At 34.7% G+C, this 18,013-nt stretch overlaps 1 protein-coding gene across 9 annotated transcripts in view; it reads left to right on the plus strand.

The window, feature by feature from the left end:
- The window catches only part of CDH12 (cadherin 12), a 710,660-nt gene that overhangs the window by 576,750 nt on the left and 115,897 nt on the right, over positions 1–18,013 (plus strand). For all 9 annotated transcript variants that reach the window (XM_064427694.1, XM_064427690.1, XM_064427700.1 and 6 more), the window contains one exon: positions 12,569–12,863. In XM_064427694.1, the coding sequence (XP_064283764.1) occupies positions 12,569–12,863 (295 nt within the window). The remainder of the gene's footprint in view (positions 1–12,568; positions 12,864–18,013) is intronic.

Here is an 18,013-nt window from a genome sequence, read left to right on the forward strand (position 1 = left end):
AGAGCTTGCTCCTGAATGAGATAGGGAAATACAACTTGCCTGAATACTAGGGTGAATTACTGTTCAATTACTGTAAGCACTTCTTACAAGAGAATATGCTCTTAAGGTAGTTTTCACATTGAATCTATTCTGATTCATTAAATCAATACTGCAGAAGACAAATAATCGTCACATATCCTTGAAAGAAATGAGATTTTCTGACAAACAACTTCACACTGAAAAGAAATATTTTATTATTCAATTTTTTAAATTTAATTAAAAATGCTAGTTTTCAACAGATTTTATTATTTTATATCTAGAGTATTTTTCTCTGAAAAAGTGGAAGCAACAAAAATAACTTCTTTTTCCCAATTTGCTCAATTTTGACAAATTCATTAGCAAATAACTGCAATTACCTGTTCATTCTATACATTCATCTTTCAGGCAGAATCAAAATTGATGCTACTAGACTGTATATTTTCTTAAAGTGCCTTATTCACTATATAGAGATTTTCTATTATTCAGTAAGTAAAATATTTACAGTCTTTTTAAAGAGGCACAAACACTTTCCTCAGTCCTCGTTTCTACATTTGGAAAGTGTCATAAGATGATGAAATCTGTAAAAACTTAAAAGCAGACAACAAAGGAAAGATGATGTTTGATGCTCAGAAGGTCTACAGCCAGTGAATATATTATTATTTAATAGATAAGTCTGTTCTTATGTTCAAAAAGGGCCTGTGTCATTTATCACACCAAAGGAATATTTTTAGGAAAATTGCTAAAATGTGTTCCCTTTGTGAATACCACTTCCTTGATCATAATTAACAGCTGTTGCAAATGCAGGTGAATTTAGCTACCAATAGCTGCAATATTTGTCAGTGAAAGAAGCCTGACTTCTGCAAACATTCATGAATGGATAAAAGCCCTGCCACATCACAACTAACTCTCACACCACTGAAAGGATTTCACAGTAATGTCTACCTAACAAAGGTTAGTGTTAATTTGCAAAAGCATTTTTTTATAAAGTTTTTCCGACCCCTGAATCTTGAAACAATCAAATATTATTATTCGAGGTATTTGAAGTTCTGGAAAATGAAAAAGGAAGAGTGGGAGGTATAGGGAGGAGAGATGGCAAACAGAAGAACAAACTTCTGTTGTTTCCATTTTGAGATCTTTAGTATGGTAAAACTTAAAGGTGAAAAGAAAATTTCCCTAAGTGCATGAACTTAAACAAAAGAAAATGTTTACTCTCAGTCTGCAGGACAGAACCCTGCCAATACTCTGCAGGACAGTACTTTGCTAGTGCTTGCAAGGCCCTAATTATTACTGAATAAAATTGGAGACAACGGAGTTTTTCCATTGACTTTCTAAAGTCCAAGACTTATGCTTTATGGACACAGTAACACTTCTCTGGACCCTGAAGAGATTTTGTCCTTGTTAGCTGATTTTTCCCAGGACTTCTAGAAGAATTATATACAAGATAGGAACAAATTAACATCTCTGTTGTTTCAATGAGCAGTTCTGTCAGAAAAAAATGAATACAAACTTATCCAGAAAGAGGTTTCTACTTCATTTCCTGCTTCTTCTAAGTTCTCTGTAGGAATAACCTTCCCACCCTCTTTTGTCTGGGGTAAAATGACCCTATGCTCTTTTCTTCTTTCTCCACTCCCAATAGCAGCAGCAGAAGTGGCTGTTTTTACATCTCATCAGTATAAAACATAAGTACAGCCACAGCTATAGAAAACAGATATCTTACATCAACCATACGGAAATTTTTTGTCCCAAATTATAAAGCTTTCTAGGTTTTTATCTATTGTATTGTACTCTCAATGGATTCTCAGGAATATTTGCCTTTGTTCATTAAATACATGAGTAAATCTTGAAAGTAATTGCTGTGGCTAGCATATAACTGTATGTAAACTCAACATGTTTGTCTTAAAACTGAATTGGGAAAATCCAGCGGAGACAATCATATTCAGATTTATAATTACACTGTTCGATTTGAGCAGAAATGATGTAACCTTGAGCTGTGAAAGATATTTTTCTTTTGCTTGTTACTACATAGGTGTGACATTTTTATTAAAAAGAAGGCATACCAATATTCTTACACATTGTAGCTTAACAATATGTGGAATATAAATGTATCCATAACTTAGAAGATATACAGTCTTTCTGGGATTTGATTCAGTTCTATACAGTCCCATATAAATCCTTCTTGTTTTAAACAATCCAAGCCAGAAGAACAAACTCTATCTGATGCTTTGCCTTTGTCTTAAGAACCTACTTTTCTCCCATGCAAATGTTGATTAGTTAAATGACCCCACTAAAACAGAATGTTTATTTATTTTTGCGAAACGTCAAACCTTACAAAAAAGCCTCAAAAACCTGTGTCACAAGCTAGCAAAAAAATGCAAACTATGCAGCATGTCACTTATCTGTCCTGCTTCAGCAAAATGAAAAAAATACATACAGCACAACCCTTTCCTATGCTACTTCTGGAATCTGAGGAAAATCAACACTGCTGTGTGATAACACAGCCTTTAAAAATATTGTTCTGAGGAAATCTTGCAGCCAGAACATTATTCATGGGATGTGATTTCTTGGAATTGATGCATAGGGTACAGAAGAGCTCTTTCAGTTTTTTTGGTGTACTTTCTATTCCTTGCACATTAAGCATTATTTGTTCATGTTTGCTGGATTATTTTGTAATTTTTTCTGTGTGTTATAGTATGAATGTTTGCCGGACTTTTTTTTGGGCCAACTTAAGACAGAGTTTAAAAATTCTAAATATATCATATTTCACTCATAAAATTCTGTGCCTGTAAATGCCTTAAAATTATCTCTCTAAGAAGAGAGATAATTCACGTCTGTGATGGAACTAGAGATATTTTCTTTCCTGTTTAGGTAAAAGTACTGGTCAAACCATTTATGATAGTATGCCTTGTCACAGTGATAGACAGGCTGAGGTAAAATCTTTCTACTCTGTCATTCCTTACCTGTTCTAGTATATCATTATTGAACAAAAAGAGACACCTTAACTGACAGAGCTTTACAGCAAGTGTGATCTATGAAACAAGTTTTTTGTATTTAACTTAACATTAAATTTAAATACATGAGAAAGGGAGTTTTTAACATTCATCTGCTAGGTGGTCAATAAAAAAAATTGATAAAACCAAAGAAAAATGAATTAAGGGAAGGATAAAAATGAAGAAATCTTCATCAGCTTTAGTAGACCTTTACTCTAAACCCTTTCAAGCTCCAGCTAGATTTGAAGGGCACACTGATATAAATCAGAAAATAGCAGAAGATGTATTTGCTAAATAAGGTTCCAATCAGTATAAAATTAAGCATAACCTTTTATAATCAGTTTATAATCTTTTAACTTTCCAAATGCAATGGATTTAAACTGATACTCATTCAACACACATTTCTAGGCATGTGTTTGCTATGGTTCTAGTCTTTTTTTTTATGTTTAACTGCAAGAACCTGTCATTTTTTGTTTATGACAGAGTGCCTTTTTGAAGTACTTAAAAGTTGTGTATTTGTTAGTAATGTTGATATTATTATTTCTATTACTGTCTTGGATGCAGAAAATTTTCAGCTTATTTAGACTAATAGGTAAGGCAATGAGAGTCTGTATAATAAAATGCCCTTTCATGCCCCTGCATGTGATGAAATTGTGACTTCTTGAAGTAGAGTAAACCTCATTTAGGGAGCCTAATTAGGGTACACTTCTAGGAATGATACTGAGCCCTTGACTTTACAGAGAGGTTAACTCTGGATATTTTGCATTCAGGAAGCCATTCCGGTTTGGGGTTCACTTTGTGTGTGGTCACACACAAAACTTTATGTGCCTATGGAGTTCAGCTAACCCCCAACTAGGGTTTTCTATGGTAGGCCTTGATGAACGGTAGGAGATAATTACTTTGTGACTACTTTGCCTGTAGATATTTATGACTGCATAGCTGGAGATGTATTTTTTATCCTAGCTGCACCTGTGGTATAGAAATGTGTGCTGCCTCACAGCTTCCATCCCTCATACAGGTTGCCCCCCCTCAGAAGAGCAACTCTAGCAGGTAATTTGAGTTTTCCATAATTGATTTGAAAATAACCAGGCTTACAAAAGTCAGCTATTCAAATCCTCTAACTAGATGGGACAGTCTTACATAAAGAATTTTAGGGGAATTCAATTAGCTCCAGATGTTTAGGGTGGAGAAATGAATACCACCAAGAAAAGGAGTGGGAAGCTTCTCAGAGTCAAGATCTCTTCCAGCAGCATGGCAGTTGTCAACAAGCAGCTGTCTTTTTGTCTGTCACCTCAGAAACTGAATGGCACACCCCACACTTTCTTCCCTATCACAAAACATATTCCTACTACCATTGGTAGGGCAACTCCTGTGAGAGAAAAAAATCTCATGCAAACTGACAGGCTGTAGCTATAGCTTCCATCATAAATTAAACCTCAAATAAAAACCAAGTTCATAATGTCATAACTTTTAGGTGAGATGAAGAATAAAGCACATCTTTTTATGATGATAGTATTTTCTGCATAGAAAAGTTCAAGTAACTAGCCAGGATTTTAGACCTTGCAGCTTAAGACATCTATAGACTATCATTCTACAGAAACTGGATCACATTCACACACCCTAAAAAGAAAACAGATTTTATCATTTCAGGAGTATAAACATCTCATTCTAATCTGAAAATTTTTAACCTTGCCAATAGCTTCATTTCAATGATGCTTTGCAGTATAAAGTTCCTGCTTGTTCTCAGTGTTCTGAAGAGTGGTTATCTGGTGATCTGCAGAGAGACTATCTTCATAAATATAAGTAGACAATCATTAGAAATTATAAACTTCTTTAACAAGTGTCTTAGAAATTTTGGTTTAGATTGAAAAAAAATCACATAAAGTCTTCTTAAGTCTCTAGTGTCTATTTTTATTATATTTATTCATACAGCATAATCAATACTTTCATGCACTGATCTTTTATATGTGTTGTAGAAGAGATACAACAGGCAACACAGTGCAAAATAATGTATTAGTGTCAGTATGTGTTATGTAGAGAGATGCAGCTCTTTTTGATATTCTGATAGTGATTCTTCTTTCAAAAAAGAAATACTGCAATTACTACCTCAAAAGATCACCACTCTTCATACTTACAGTTTTAATTGAGTACAGCAATGCCATTGAACATTTTGCTGATCTTGCAAAATTAAATAGCAAGAGTTAGAATTTGATTGTCATTCTGTCTTTTCTTCATTTAATTTTTGGAATCAGTGAGTAAGTGTTGTCTTGAAGAGGAATACAAATATCTCCTGCCTAAAGCTTGGATTATATTTTCCCCAAAGTTCTGTTTGTGGCAAATTCCCTTCCCTCATTTCTGAGTTTTGAACATCAACATTATCCTCTGACTTAAGCACAGGGACTCCAGCCAGGCAGGAGTACAGGTACAGAGGGAGTACCAGTGCTTTCACATGTGTAGATCAAACCAGGCCTACTGGTGCCAACTCAAATGCATTCATTAGTAACAGGTGATGTACTCCACAGGCTCCTTCAACCCAGAAGATTATTTACCACTGATCTTGGGTGCACAGTAGTGAAAAGAAAAGACTGCATCTGTGTATGACAGTACATGGCACAACCTCACTTTTCCATGTATACATTAAGGGTTTTGGATTGTGAGGGTTTCACTTTCAATCCCCTCCTCAGTTCCTGTTAAATACTTTGAAAAATTATAAAATTATAAAAAATTAATAGTATGGTAGAATCCTTTTCCATTGAGCTGTCATCAGCAGCTGCACACTACATTGTAGCTCATAATCCTTTGGAAGGATATATAAAATTGAGCTGGATAAAGAAGAAATTGGAAGTTGATAAATTTCCTCAAATTTTGTCTCCTGTTGCTGTCTTATGGCCAATACTGGAATTTGTTGTTGGAACCTATGATTATGCTGTTACTTGACACTGACTATACCCAGAGACCTGAACAGATTGAAGTTCGCATTGGCTGTCACCATTCTGCAGAACATTTCTCTCAAATGACATTCAACACAACTGAACTGAAACCTATCAACATGTGCACACAGAGCACACTGTAACATGGAGTTATATGAGATCAGTAAGCATAATTTAATTTTAAAACTTATTTTATGTTGATTCCTGCATTAAAGTGGAAGAGGGAAAAGCAAAACACTGTGTTTCTATGTGCATCAGCTCCAGCTGATATGGTGATGCAGAAATAATCATCAGAAGTTTATGCAACTTGTAACTTACATATATAATTACTTGTATAATTAAATGATATTAAGACATTATTGAGGAATTTTTATTCTTTCAATGTTTTACTGGTGCGTAGTATTTTTCATTGGTCAATATTTCTATGTATATGGCATTCCATCAAAGGCATATTGGGAGTTTTTCATTATGATTACAGAAGCGTTGCTATTGAATTCCACATAATGCAACAAAAATATTCATGTAGAGAAGAATTAGAAAAATAACAATCCTTAACGCCTCAAGTGCATGATGTTGGTAAAGATGAAGATTAATCTGAACTGAGAAGTTCAGGTACTGTTTTTATTCCTTTCTAATGACTCATTTGCCATCATCTTACTACCTGACAACCACACTCATTATTGAAAAAGTCTGTTCTGACTTAGTGTGCTTAGACTAAATCCCCATGATAGAAGAAGATAATGTTTTATTTAATTGGATAAGTGCTTTAATTTTAATAAAGCTCATCTTTATTTTAAAAAAAGAGTATAAATTCTTTTTCACTTAATTGCTGTTGAATAAGGTTTTATTCTAATCTAATTTGACCAAGAAGATATTTCAAAATGCAGAATCGTGTTGTTTATTACTATTTTTTCAAAAAGTAGTCAGAAGAATGTCAATTCTTGAAAGCAGATATTTTGCTAAACATAAAAAACAGGACAAAGAAAATTAACCATGATTATAAGATACACACAGCTTACTAATTCAAATAATATGTTTTAAATTTTTGTATATATATGTGTACACACACACACATATGCATCCTTCAATTGACATTTTTAATTATTCATAGTACTAAGACAGCCAGCTCACAGATAGGAGTCTCTTATAAAAGGCCTGTACAAAGCTAATAAAAAAACACCTCTTCCTAGTACAAATAATTTTCAGATTTGAAAATTGTTCTTTTCCAAATGACCTTTAAAAAAATAAATATTTTTTCCTTTTGTTCACCTTTCATTTACCCCATAATTTTGCCGTTGGACTCAGCTATCTTAAAGGTCTTTTTTATCCTCAAGGATTCTCTGATTCTGTGATTTTAGTTGCTCCTTGTTTCCATATAACTATTGTCATGCATCTGACCCATTTGTAGTAGTGTCCTAACTCCTCTCAACACAAGCTTTAGTCTGCAGTCTTGCCTGACTAATCAATGTTAACTTATTATTTAGAAGATGCCCTAGGTAATCCAAACTTTTGGGATCAGGAAACATTTGCACTGGTTGTGTTGTGAGCAGATTTGACCTTATCCCTAAATGTCCTCTGCAGTGTTGTGTGTGTGGTGGAAAGGGAAACAAACAAAAGCCATTTGATTTGATTAGCAACAATTACACTGTTTTTTGGTTTTGGTTTTTTTTTTTTCCATATCCTGAATTAAAGTCTCTGCCACCCCCATACCCTTTGAATCTTAGGAAAATTTTCAAGGTTTATGTATTTTTAGAGGGAAGAAATAAATACATTTGTGTTAAAGCAGTACATTAGATTCTAATTATCAGTTTTAAAAAGAAGCTATGCAATCTGTGTGGATGATAGAGTTCTTGCCAAGAGAAAATATGTGTAGAATAATTATATTTTAAAAGGGCAGCCTTCCAAATAGAAAGTAGCAAGACTCATTTACACCCTCTTCTCTTGTAGTGGGTATCCTTGTTCCAACACACACTTTTGCAGTACACATCTGCCAAAATAGGTCTGCATGGGTCTATGTTAACTGCACAAAAATGGCCTTTTTTTCCTTTACTCAGTTCAGTCTATCATTCTGTATTTTCAGTCTTAGGTAGGATTGGAGTTGAATGGATGTTCTGGTTTCTCAAATAGTTTTCATTGCACATCTTCTCCAAGAAAGTACAGGGGCTGGTGGCTACAGAATGAATAGTGATACCTGGGAGTAGACGCAGGAAGAGAAAATAATGGAGTAAAGTCCTAAAGTGTATCGCATAAAAAAAAATGACATAAAGATACAGATGTGGGATTAATACTGTTGTGCAGGCAAGGAAAGTTTAATACCCTGAAATATTTACCATTTTTAAAGTCCAGATATGCACTGCAATGTAGCATTTTAACTTATTTAATAGTAACAAATAAATGGGACAGTGATTTCTGATTTTTTTCATCCTGTGAAAGTGGCAATGGAATAAGACCTAGAATCTCAGAATGTATCATAGGGTAAATATATTAGTTTAGGGGTTTTAAACATTCCTTTGCATCTGGGAAATGTGGAAAGGGAAGTTGTCAACTCATAAAACAACTTTCAATGCCTGTATTGATGTGAAATTAAGATCACAGCAATCCTGGCAGATGTCATAGCCCTTGTTCCGGCATGATTTGTGGGGTATAGCGATTGCGTCATATTAAAGTAGACTATCTTGCAATTTTTTAAGCTTCTTTTGCTTCCAATTTCTTTACCCATGTATGTGAATTGATATATTTGACTTTCAAAATGGTTGTATTAATAGAAGTCACAGAACTATTTAAGAAAAGAGAACATAAACAGTTGAGGATCAGATTAATAGGATACTGAAGAGAAAATCAGCACTGCAGGATACTGAGGAACAAATACATCTGATCTATACTCCTGCAATGCTCAGTTTACCTAGGAGTATAGACCCATTCTTGAAGTACATTACCTAACACTTTTACTGGTCTTTCATGTGGTTTGAAATTATTTGTGCAGGTGTATGAATTCTTGAAGTGACACGGAGCTGATAACACTGAGTTATTGAAGCAGTAAGATCTTAATTTATTGCTAAAATACAAACAATCATACTTCTTGCTAGAAACTGTCAGAAGAACTGAATAAAAAATTTCTCCCAGATGTGCTAGTAGAGAGTTGTTACCAACTTTTCATCCTCTTTGAAGCAAACTAGCATTCAGCTTGTTACAGACTGAAGCAGATTGCTAGATCACATGGATTTGTAGACTGACTCAGTCTGGCATCTGGTACTGGATATGATTCAAAAACACAGCCATAATTTCTGCATAGATTTATGCAATGTATCTTACAATAGTCTCCATCTTATTATTCATACTTTATTTTTTTTAAATCAGTCCTTTCTTTTGCCATATGTGTTATTGTTTCTACACATTAGCAAGAATTATGGAATTATATGTCTTTTTCCGCCATCATGGAAAAATATTCATGATTTTCTGCACTAACAGAGTTTTGCTGCAAGAAATTATTAGTTTTACACTTGGGGTAGATTTGCCCAAAGATCTGACTCTAAACTGTGTTCCTTATATAGTAGAGAATACAAATGTAGATTTTAAGAAAGATAGAAATGAATCCATCACATTTCCAATCCTCTGCTGCATTTTTAATATTCAGGGTTTATAGGGAAAACATAAAATTAAGACAACCTTTGTGAATGCAATAATTTGTACAACTTTGTTGCAGTAAATTCATGTGATTCTGGATTGTAAATACCTTGTGGGGATGGAAGTAGGTAATATCTGATCACTTGTTCTCTTGCCGTTTAATTTTACTGAAATTGTAGAAGACCAAGAATTAGAAAATAAGTGCGAGCAAGAAGGTGAAATGGGATACAAACCCAAAGTTGCTGTGGACACAGTGTCAGAAAAACTAGTCTCTCACAAATCTTTTGTTCTTCAGCACAAAAAGATAAATGTCTTTTCTTCCAATGCAATAGAGCTTGTAGCACATAAATCAAGACACAGTAGCAAGCACTTATTCTTTAGCCCAAACTGCTTTCTGGAAATTTTCAGGCATTGAAAGTCAGGATTATTTCCTAGTGTTCTGTAAATACAGCTAATGCTAGCTTCTTGCTCTTCATCCTTGCATCTGAATCTAAGTTTTGCATCCCCTTTATTGATGGAAAATTTAGTTAATGTTAAAGTGATAAATCAGCTGTTCCCCTGCAGTAATTTGACACTGCATAATGTGCAGTAATTTGACACCACATAATGTTGAATTGACCCACAAATTGCATAGGTTGGTGTGGGTTACAAATAAGCAGGCATTTGCACAATGTCCAGCAATGTCATCTAGGAAGCTTATGTCAAAATCAGCAGATTTGGTGAATAAATACAACGTGACACATCCCAGCTAATGCAGAGCATTGCAGCTCTGCTTAAAAAGGTGGAATGGTTCCTAGGTTGTACGAGATGAGTGATACTTGTGAAGCCCTGTGAATAAATCTGCAACTGTAGAATTGCTATTCCTACCAGTTGTAAATCTTTTTTCTCCAATACCTTTTGGAAAAAAAACCTATGTTAGTCTAGTCTTTATATTTCAGTCTTTCTTTGTCTTGGGAGCCCTTGCTTTTCCTGCTTTTTCTCCAGCTATGAAAAGGAACTGTAATTGATTCTCTCTAGTACAATCCAAGGGCTCAGATAAGCCATGCAATACAGCCTCATTCGTCACTAGTTAAACACAAAACCTACAGCTGCCAATCAGAAACACACTCAACCATCTCAGCTTTAGTGCCAAATCCAATGACAAGAGATGGGAGTAATCTTGTCATTCTTTCCTGTTTACAAATTCCTGTTTTATAATTGCATTATTTTGCTCTGTGATATTATTATTTCCAGGAATATTCATCAAGGTAATCTTCACAATGAAGCCCAAACAAATTTTATTTAATATAGGGATACTACTAAAACAGTTGTTTGGTTCCTTCTAAAAAGTTCTAACATGTTTTTTCTTCAAGACTTCTCATCATTATTTTTATTCTTTTTTTCTCTTGATGTGTGTCTGTACGCTTCCAAATGATAATGGAAGGAAAATACCAAGTTTTTACTTAGCAGAGTGTAATGAAACAGCAGGAAATTTTGAGCCATTTAAATTAAAATAAGAAGGAAGAAATTGACATTAATTATCTCAGACTACATAATCTTTTCATTTTGCAAGAAAGGAAATATTTAACACCTTAGAAGCAAAATACTTTAGTTTGAACTGGAGAGATAATTTAAAATCACATGTGGGGGGCAGCTAGACAAAAGATCAGAAATTAATATATTTGCTGAGCAAGAATGATGAGATGGAAAATGTAGACAAGAAGACACTAAGCTTGTGTTCTCTCTCTGCCACAAACCATGACCTCTTCCACAGTCACAAGGACCTATTTTCAATTTCAAGTCAATAGCTATAAATGTTAGTAATTGCCTTTAACTCCTTTTCTGTAGCTTAGCTTCTTGCCCCATTACCAAAACCATTTAGTTTCTCAGTAATTCATTTTCTACATAATCTCCTTTTATATCCCATGTTTCCTCTATTGTGTTTCACCTTGGGCAGTACATCATGTAAATAAAGTCTATATCCATAATCGCTTTACAATTCAGCTTCGGAGAATTCACTCTTGAAAACTCCATTCTGACTGGTGGCCATTATAGAAGAGATTTTTAGTCCTCATTAGATGGGAAAAGTGGACGAATATTTTAAAAACTATTTCAGCATCAGTGATGTAACCTTGTGTATATTTTCAAAGCTTTTAGATATAGTTAAAGGATGAGTATGGAGCAGGTAAAGGCATCTGAGAAAGAAGTTCATCATACTGTAGTTGGATTTAAAAGCACCATGTATTTAAAATAATGTTTAAGGCCAGTTTATTGTAGCATAGACACTGAATAAAGGGATAAAACATCCAAGAAGTTGAATTAAAGTTTTTTATTTTATTTTTAAATTATAACTAGAGATTCATCAGAGTAATGGCCAGAAAAAAATGTGTATCTTGGTATTCAAGGCAGAAAATATTGAGTTCTGTACTCTTTCAAAATGAGCAAGAAACTCCTATATTCACAGTCTGCAGTGTGATTATTTCTGAAAATTCAAAAGTATGGGATCCATTATTTGTGTAAAAGGCAGTATTTTTAGATCTGTTTAGCATTTACTGTAATCATGAGGTGTATGTTTTCTTTTTTTTAACCAAGTTTGACTTTGAGTTTCCGATGCCATCAAGCTCTTGCTCTTGAAATAATTAGGTATTTCCTTTTTTATTCTCTGAAAGAAAAATGCCTGTGGAAACTTTTTACACTCTCTCATGTCATCTCACATTTGTTTGATGTGGTTATGGGTGATTTTGCGTGCTTGGATTTAAATTTCAGTTTATAAAAAATGGGAAGCCCTGCTTCATTGTAGTTTTAGTTACTGAATTGCTGCAAGTCTGTGCTGTATTAGATAGGAGTAAAAGTTGCATAATATACTACCCACATTTTTTCCATGCACTTAGAGATAGTTAAGGACTTAGGAAATTGGTTCCTCCAAAGTCTTTTATTACATTTAAAAAAAAACAACAAAAAAAACTGTCTACCCTAGCAAAAGCCATTAATGTTTCTGTCCTCTCTTTTGTTCTTCTTTTTCTTCTCCAGCTTCATTCTGACTTGGACAAGGGAGTCGGCACTGTTAAATATACCCTTTCAGGAGATGGGGCAGGCACAGTTTTTACCATTGATGAGACCACGGGAGACATTCATGCCATAAGGAGCCTAGATCGAGAAGAAAAACCTTTCTATACACTCCGGGCTCAGGCTGTGGATGTTGACACCAAGAAACCACTAGAGCCTGAATCAGAGTTCATCATCAAAGTGCAGGACATTAATGATAATGAGCCAAGGTTTCTGGATGGGCCTTATGTTGCCAGTGTCCCAGAAATGTCTCCAGTGGGTGAGTAAGAAGCTGTAAATGCTTGATAACTAATTGCATATTACTTAATTGCCTCAGTGTACTTTTCTTGCTGAGACAGGGATGAAATGAAAAAAAAGTTCAAAAACTTATTAATAGAAATGTTTCTATTATTCTGTGCCTAGATTACAGTTTTGTTTTAGCTTTGCTTATTTAGAAACTTATTATTCAGCAATATGAGTACCTGTGATGTTAAGTTTCTGAGGGTAGGATGAGTTATAAAAAAAACTATATATATATATTCAAGGAAGGTATGCTAAGGTCCAGGGGTTCTCTAACCCCAAACCTGTTATGTCACATGATGTAGTGCATTCTTCTCTCTTCCTAGTTTACATTCGTTGTTTGCTGGAAAAAATTAGATTGTCTGTTTACAGTAAAGCATCTTGTCTTTTAAATTGTTTTGTCTTTGTGGCTCTTAAACTCCTACAGCACTTGCATGATCTCCTAATTATGCATTAGGGGACAATTATTTTTCGTTATACGTTGCATGCTCAGAGTAACTATTGCCCTTGCCTTCGTCACAATGCAAGAATGAGAACCTGCAAGAGTGGCTCAAGTTATCAAAAACCTAACATCCAAAAAAATCTTTAGTGCATCAGACTCCTAAGTTAAAAAAAAAAAGAGAGAGAGAGAAAGATTGCCTGCGTACATGGTAAGTTTTCAAAAACTTAGTGTACAGAAGACAGAGTAATTTTCTTTTCACAGAAAGGTGGACTGCAGTAATGATACTGAAGTACTGGGACAGGTTTTTGTTGAAGAATTTTCACAACATGATAGATATTTGCCAGGAATGACATAAAGAGCATTGATCCTGTTTTGGAGCAGGAGAATAGGCTGAACGGGTCCTTTTGGTCTCTTCCTGATGGCTGATTCTGCAGTGGTCCTGAGCAGTGTGTTTGCAACATAAGCACAGTGTTTGTGTCCTGCTGCCAGATGGCATCCCTGCAGGCACCAGAAATTAATTTGTTCTGGGCTGGGAGTCATTTAACTTCCCAGTGCTAGTTTCAGCTTATTGCCCTTCTCTCTCCTAAACTGCATTTTCCCTGTACTTCACAAGCCAGTACCAGCCATTTAATACTCCTGGTAATTGTTAACAGTTTTGGAAGTTTTCTGACTTTGAAATGGAAGAGGGATACTGTTCCCCTTAACCTATGCACCTCAGATGTTGACACTTTTAAAGTCAATCTAGGAGGTGACTAGCTATCTACACAAGTTGCTACATAGAATTAGTGAGGTATTGTCTTAAATTTTGTGGCAAGGAGCAGTAGAATGTGATAGAATGTGATAATCTTATAGAAGTGTTGAGAAGCAATTACTATAGTCACCTACAGGACTCTGTCTGTAGATTCACAATATAGGTGTACTATTTTTTCCCCTAATGAGATGCATAATAATATTACTTACAGTTGTATTATGTGTAGATGAAAACCATTTGTTACATTTTGACGCCTGTGTCTGTGGCAAATTCAGAATAACGTTTCTCATCAGTGAACTTATGGTTGGTAGTGAAATTGTGTTTCACACCTTGTGAGAAAGACAAAATGAAAATCAGTGATGGTGTTAGCACAGAAGAACACAATGCCTACATTCATTCCCTTACTCTGTTGTTCTCCCCCATATTTCTTTGTTATTTTCTTACATATGTGTGTGAAGCAAATTAAATGCTAACAGAACTTTTACTTCATATGGAATACTCTTCGAGGTGTGCCATACATTGGTGGCTTTTACGTGGATGAAGAGTTACATGACTAAATGAGATACAAATGAGCATGCTGTGACATGCATACAGCATTTTAAAAGAAATGCTTTTCAATTTATTCTCCTTGAGAAAAACAGAAGTAGGTGCCATGGCAAAAATAAATCCTCATGGTCTTCTCTTTATTCAGTCACATTCACTATATCTATTCTTCTATTAAAAAAAAAAAAAGGATGCAAATTGATCAGAAAAGGCAAGGCAAGTTCCCTAAATGGAAGCCTAAACTTCAATTAGTGGCTACCAAAGCAGATAAGAATTTTTGCTGTTGGGTTGTCTTGCAGCAAAAATATGAAGAAATGCCTTGTCCTCCTAGTGTACTAGGAGATTGTGCCTTCTCTGATGTAGGTCTTGCTATTCTCTTGTTCTCTTTATCTGTTTTTCCTTCCTTATGTAATCACTGATTTCTCAGAGGATCTAAAACTACTCCTTTCTATCATCAGTACCATTTAGTTGCACCTTTAGAGATGCTTAGACCTACCAGTGCCTGAGGCTGACATTGAAAATCACTTTGATTTTTCAGCTGGTACAGCATATGGTTGTCTTGGCTTAGGAAAAAACCCAGATAAACTCTTCCTCTCATCCTTTTATTTTTTTTTTACAATTTTATTTTCTGGTTGCCACTTTTTAAATACCAAATGTTCAAAATTTCACTTACTATAGTTTTAAAATAGTGTTGATTATAAACTGCACTCATGCACATATTTCTTGGGAAGTTGTGGGAAATTCACTGAAACACTATATTTTTAACCCTTACTAGTCTCTTATGTGAGCCTGACAAGCTTTTGTGACTGGTGACTTGCAGGCATTTATTGTTTCATGACATTTGCATGCAAAGGTTTACCCAGTTTGGTACTTTATTCCAAGGTTATTTGTAATATTATGAGTATTTGTACTTTTTAGAAATTGTCATGGCTACATGGTTCTCAGTTTTGTAATGTCTCTGTAGACTTCCTAATAATTGCTATTGCTAAATCTGGGATGGCTGAAATAATGCCATAGCATTTGTCTCTGGAATCAGGGTTGCAATTACAGTGTTATAATAAAATCATACATCAGCTGGACCTTGGTAACTTTTTACTAGAAATAGTGCAAAAAAAGAAGAAAATTCATGTCCTTCTCAAGTTCTGGTTTTCTGCACAGAGGTACTACTTAGATATACCTGTCATAGCTGTGTTTTTCACAGTAGATTTTCTTAGAACTTTCCATGCATATTATAGGTAGAAGTTACTTTTTCCCTTCAAATTTACATTGAGGGCAGATTGAATTTTCTTCTACAGTTTCTGTACTTGTTTTTCCTTTTAACTTATATCACTCATTAAAAAAGGTACTAAATATAGGCTTTTTTTCTCCTGAAGAGATAGTTTTAGGATGCTGTTTTTACCTAGTGGTGCCTTCCTTACCAGGAGCCAAATTCCTTCATATGTTCTCAAGGAAAAAAATTAGAAGGACATTATACAAGTTGGACACAAACCTATTTCATGCCAAAGTTTGAATGGACAGCCAGCCTTGCTCTTTCCATACATGCACTGTAATCTGTTCTTGTATGATGGAGAGGAAAGTCAATCACAGCCATAAACAAGAAAGATCTCTTGAAAAGGCCCTCGGGTTTCCAACTGTTGTAACATGCAGGCTGCTGTACCCATCTGTGATTTCCAGTGCTTCTGATAGTTCCAAAGTGGGCACAGCTTCCACACTGTAGTGGAAGGATATCAGTGCCTCCAAAGTTGACATTGTATTGCTTACATGATAAATGGGGTGCAGAATACTTTATTGTGAAGATTTTATTTTTTAAAGGACTATTGGAAAATTATTTTATTTATTATTATTTTTGAAAATTATTTTACAAACTATTTGAAATTCCCATCAAAAAAAACCTCAGCAGATGGAGTCAAATTACAATGCAGAACAAATATTTTAAGAACATAGATTGCTATGCTGTTATCTTATGCTTAGTAAGAGACTTATAAAAGCTTAAGAGCTGAACTCCTAATGTTGGTTGCGGCGTTTTATTATGGGGTTTTTTGTGTTTGTTTTTTTTTTTATATTTAATTGGTTTTGTCAATATCTTTATTTGGAAATATTTTCTTGTTTTAATATAGGTCCCAAAATAGAATGAGGAAGAAATATGGATTTATCTATGAGAACTGAAAAGGGTGCCGTAATATCTCCATTTTTAAGTTTGTATTAGCAAAACATGTTCTCCTTAAGTATAGTTTAATCAACTGTGTTGTTGCTTCTGGCAGCTGTGCCAGCTTCTGTTGCAATACAGTTGACGTAAGCATGCAAATATAGCTGAGTTTAAACCAAGGTTATCCCCTTATTAAAGCTATCAGTCCAGATGACTAAGAATGGGGGCATAGCAGCATTAAGCACACATTCAAGGAAAGATATTATTATATATATTTTTATATATTTATACATAAAAATGTGCACAGAAATGCATTTGCTTTCGTATGCATTTCTTTCACTGAATATGCTGATTTTAACAGCAAATTTATTACTTCTGTTGTCACAGTCTCCTAATTGTTTTCTAAGGTCTTTGCATTGTACCTCTATGCTTAAACATAGACCAGCTAGGGCTCTACTAAACCCATCAATTCCACAATATACAGCTACCATATGTTCTTTCTTACACAATTTCATTTCATACTTTTCCACCACATTAACTCTTTATTGATTAGATGGGACTCTACAAACTCCAGATCACCACGGCAGACTAAGATGGTCAATGTTAACAAAAAGTTGATGTCAGGTTAGTTTTATTGTGTTTCTCAGTGGTGCAAAGCAGCTACCTGAAGAGACTTATGGATCTGCTTCCAGTTGGTACTGTCAGTGTGAAAATAGTCTCTATAAATTTTCTAGCAGTTTTCCTTCTGGAATGAATATTAATTGGCTTTTATTTAAACATTGGCTTATATTTGAACATTGACAACGGAGCATATATATACATCCACAAATGGAGCATATGTTTAATATATCCACAAATGGAACATATGTTTAATATATCCATCCATGTAGTTACATGTGAAAGAATTACAACATGTAGAAAATTAACCTGGTGAAGTGGTGGGTAATAACCTGCACTCTGGTTTGTCTTAGCTTAGCACTGTGTGCCTGATTTTAGCCTGAAGCTTACAGTGACCAGGGGATGGGGAAGGAAGGGCTATAAGGCATTGGAGCAAATGCTGAATGAGACTGCCTTTGATATAGATTCCTAGCTGTTGGCGATATATTTTTAAGGGTTTCCAAAATCTTACCCAGGCTGTTGCAGAAGATATTACTTTGGGAATCCATTGAGACCAGAGGTACTTTTGAATGGCATTATGTATGCTCATGAACAGATAACTGACAGCATAATCTGTCTGCAAGCATTGTC

This window comes from Passer domesticus, chromosome 1 (genome assembly GCF_036417665.1).
Source record: "Passer domesticus isolate bPasDom1 chromosome 1, bPasDom1.hap1, whole genome shotgun sequence".
Taxonomy (NCBI): Eukaryota; Metazoa; Chordata; class Aves; order Passeriformes; family Passeridae; genus Passer; species Passer domesticus.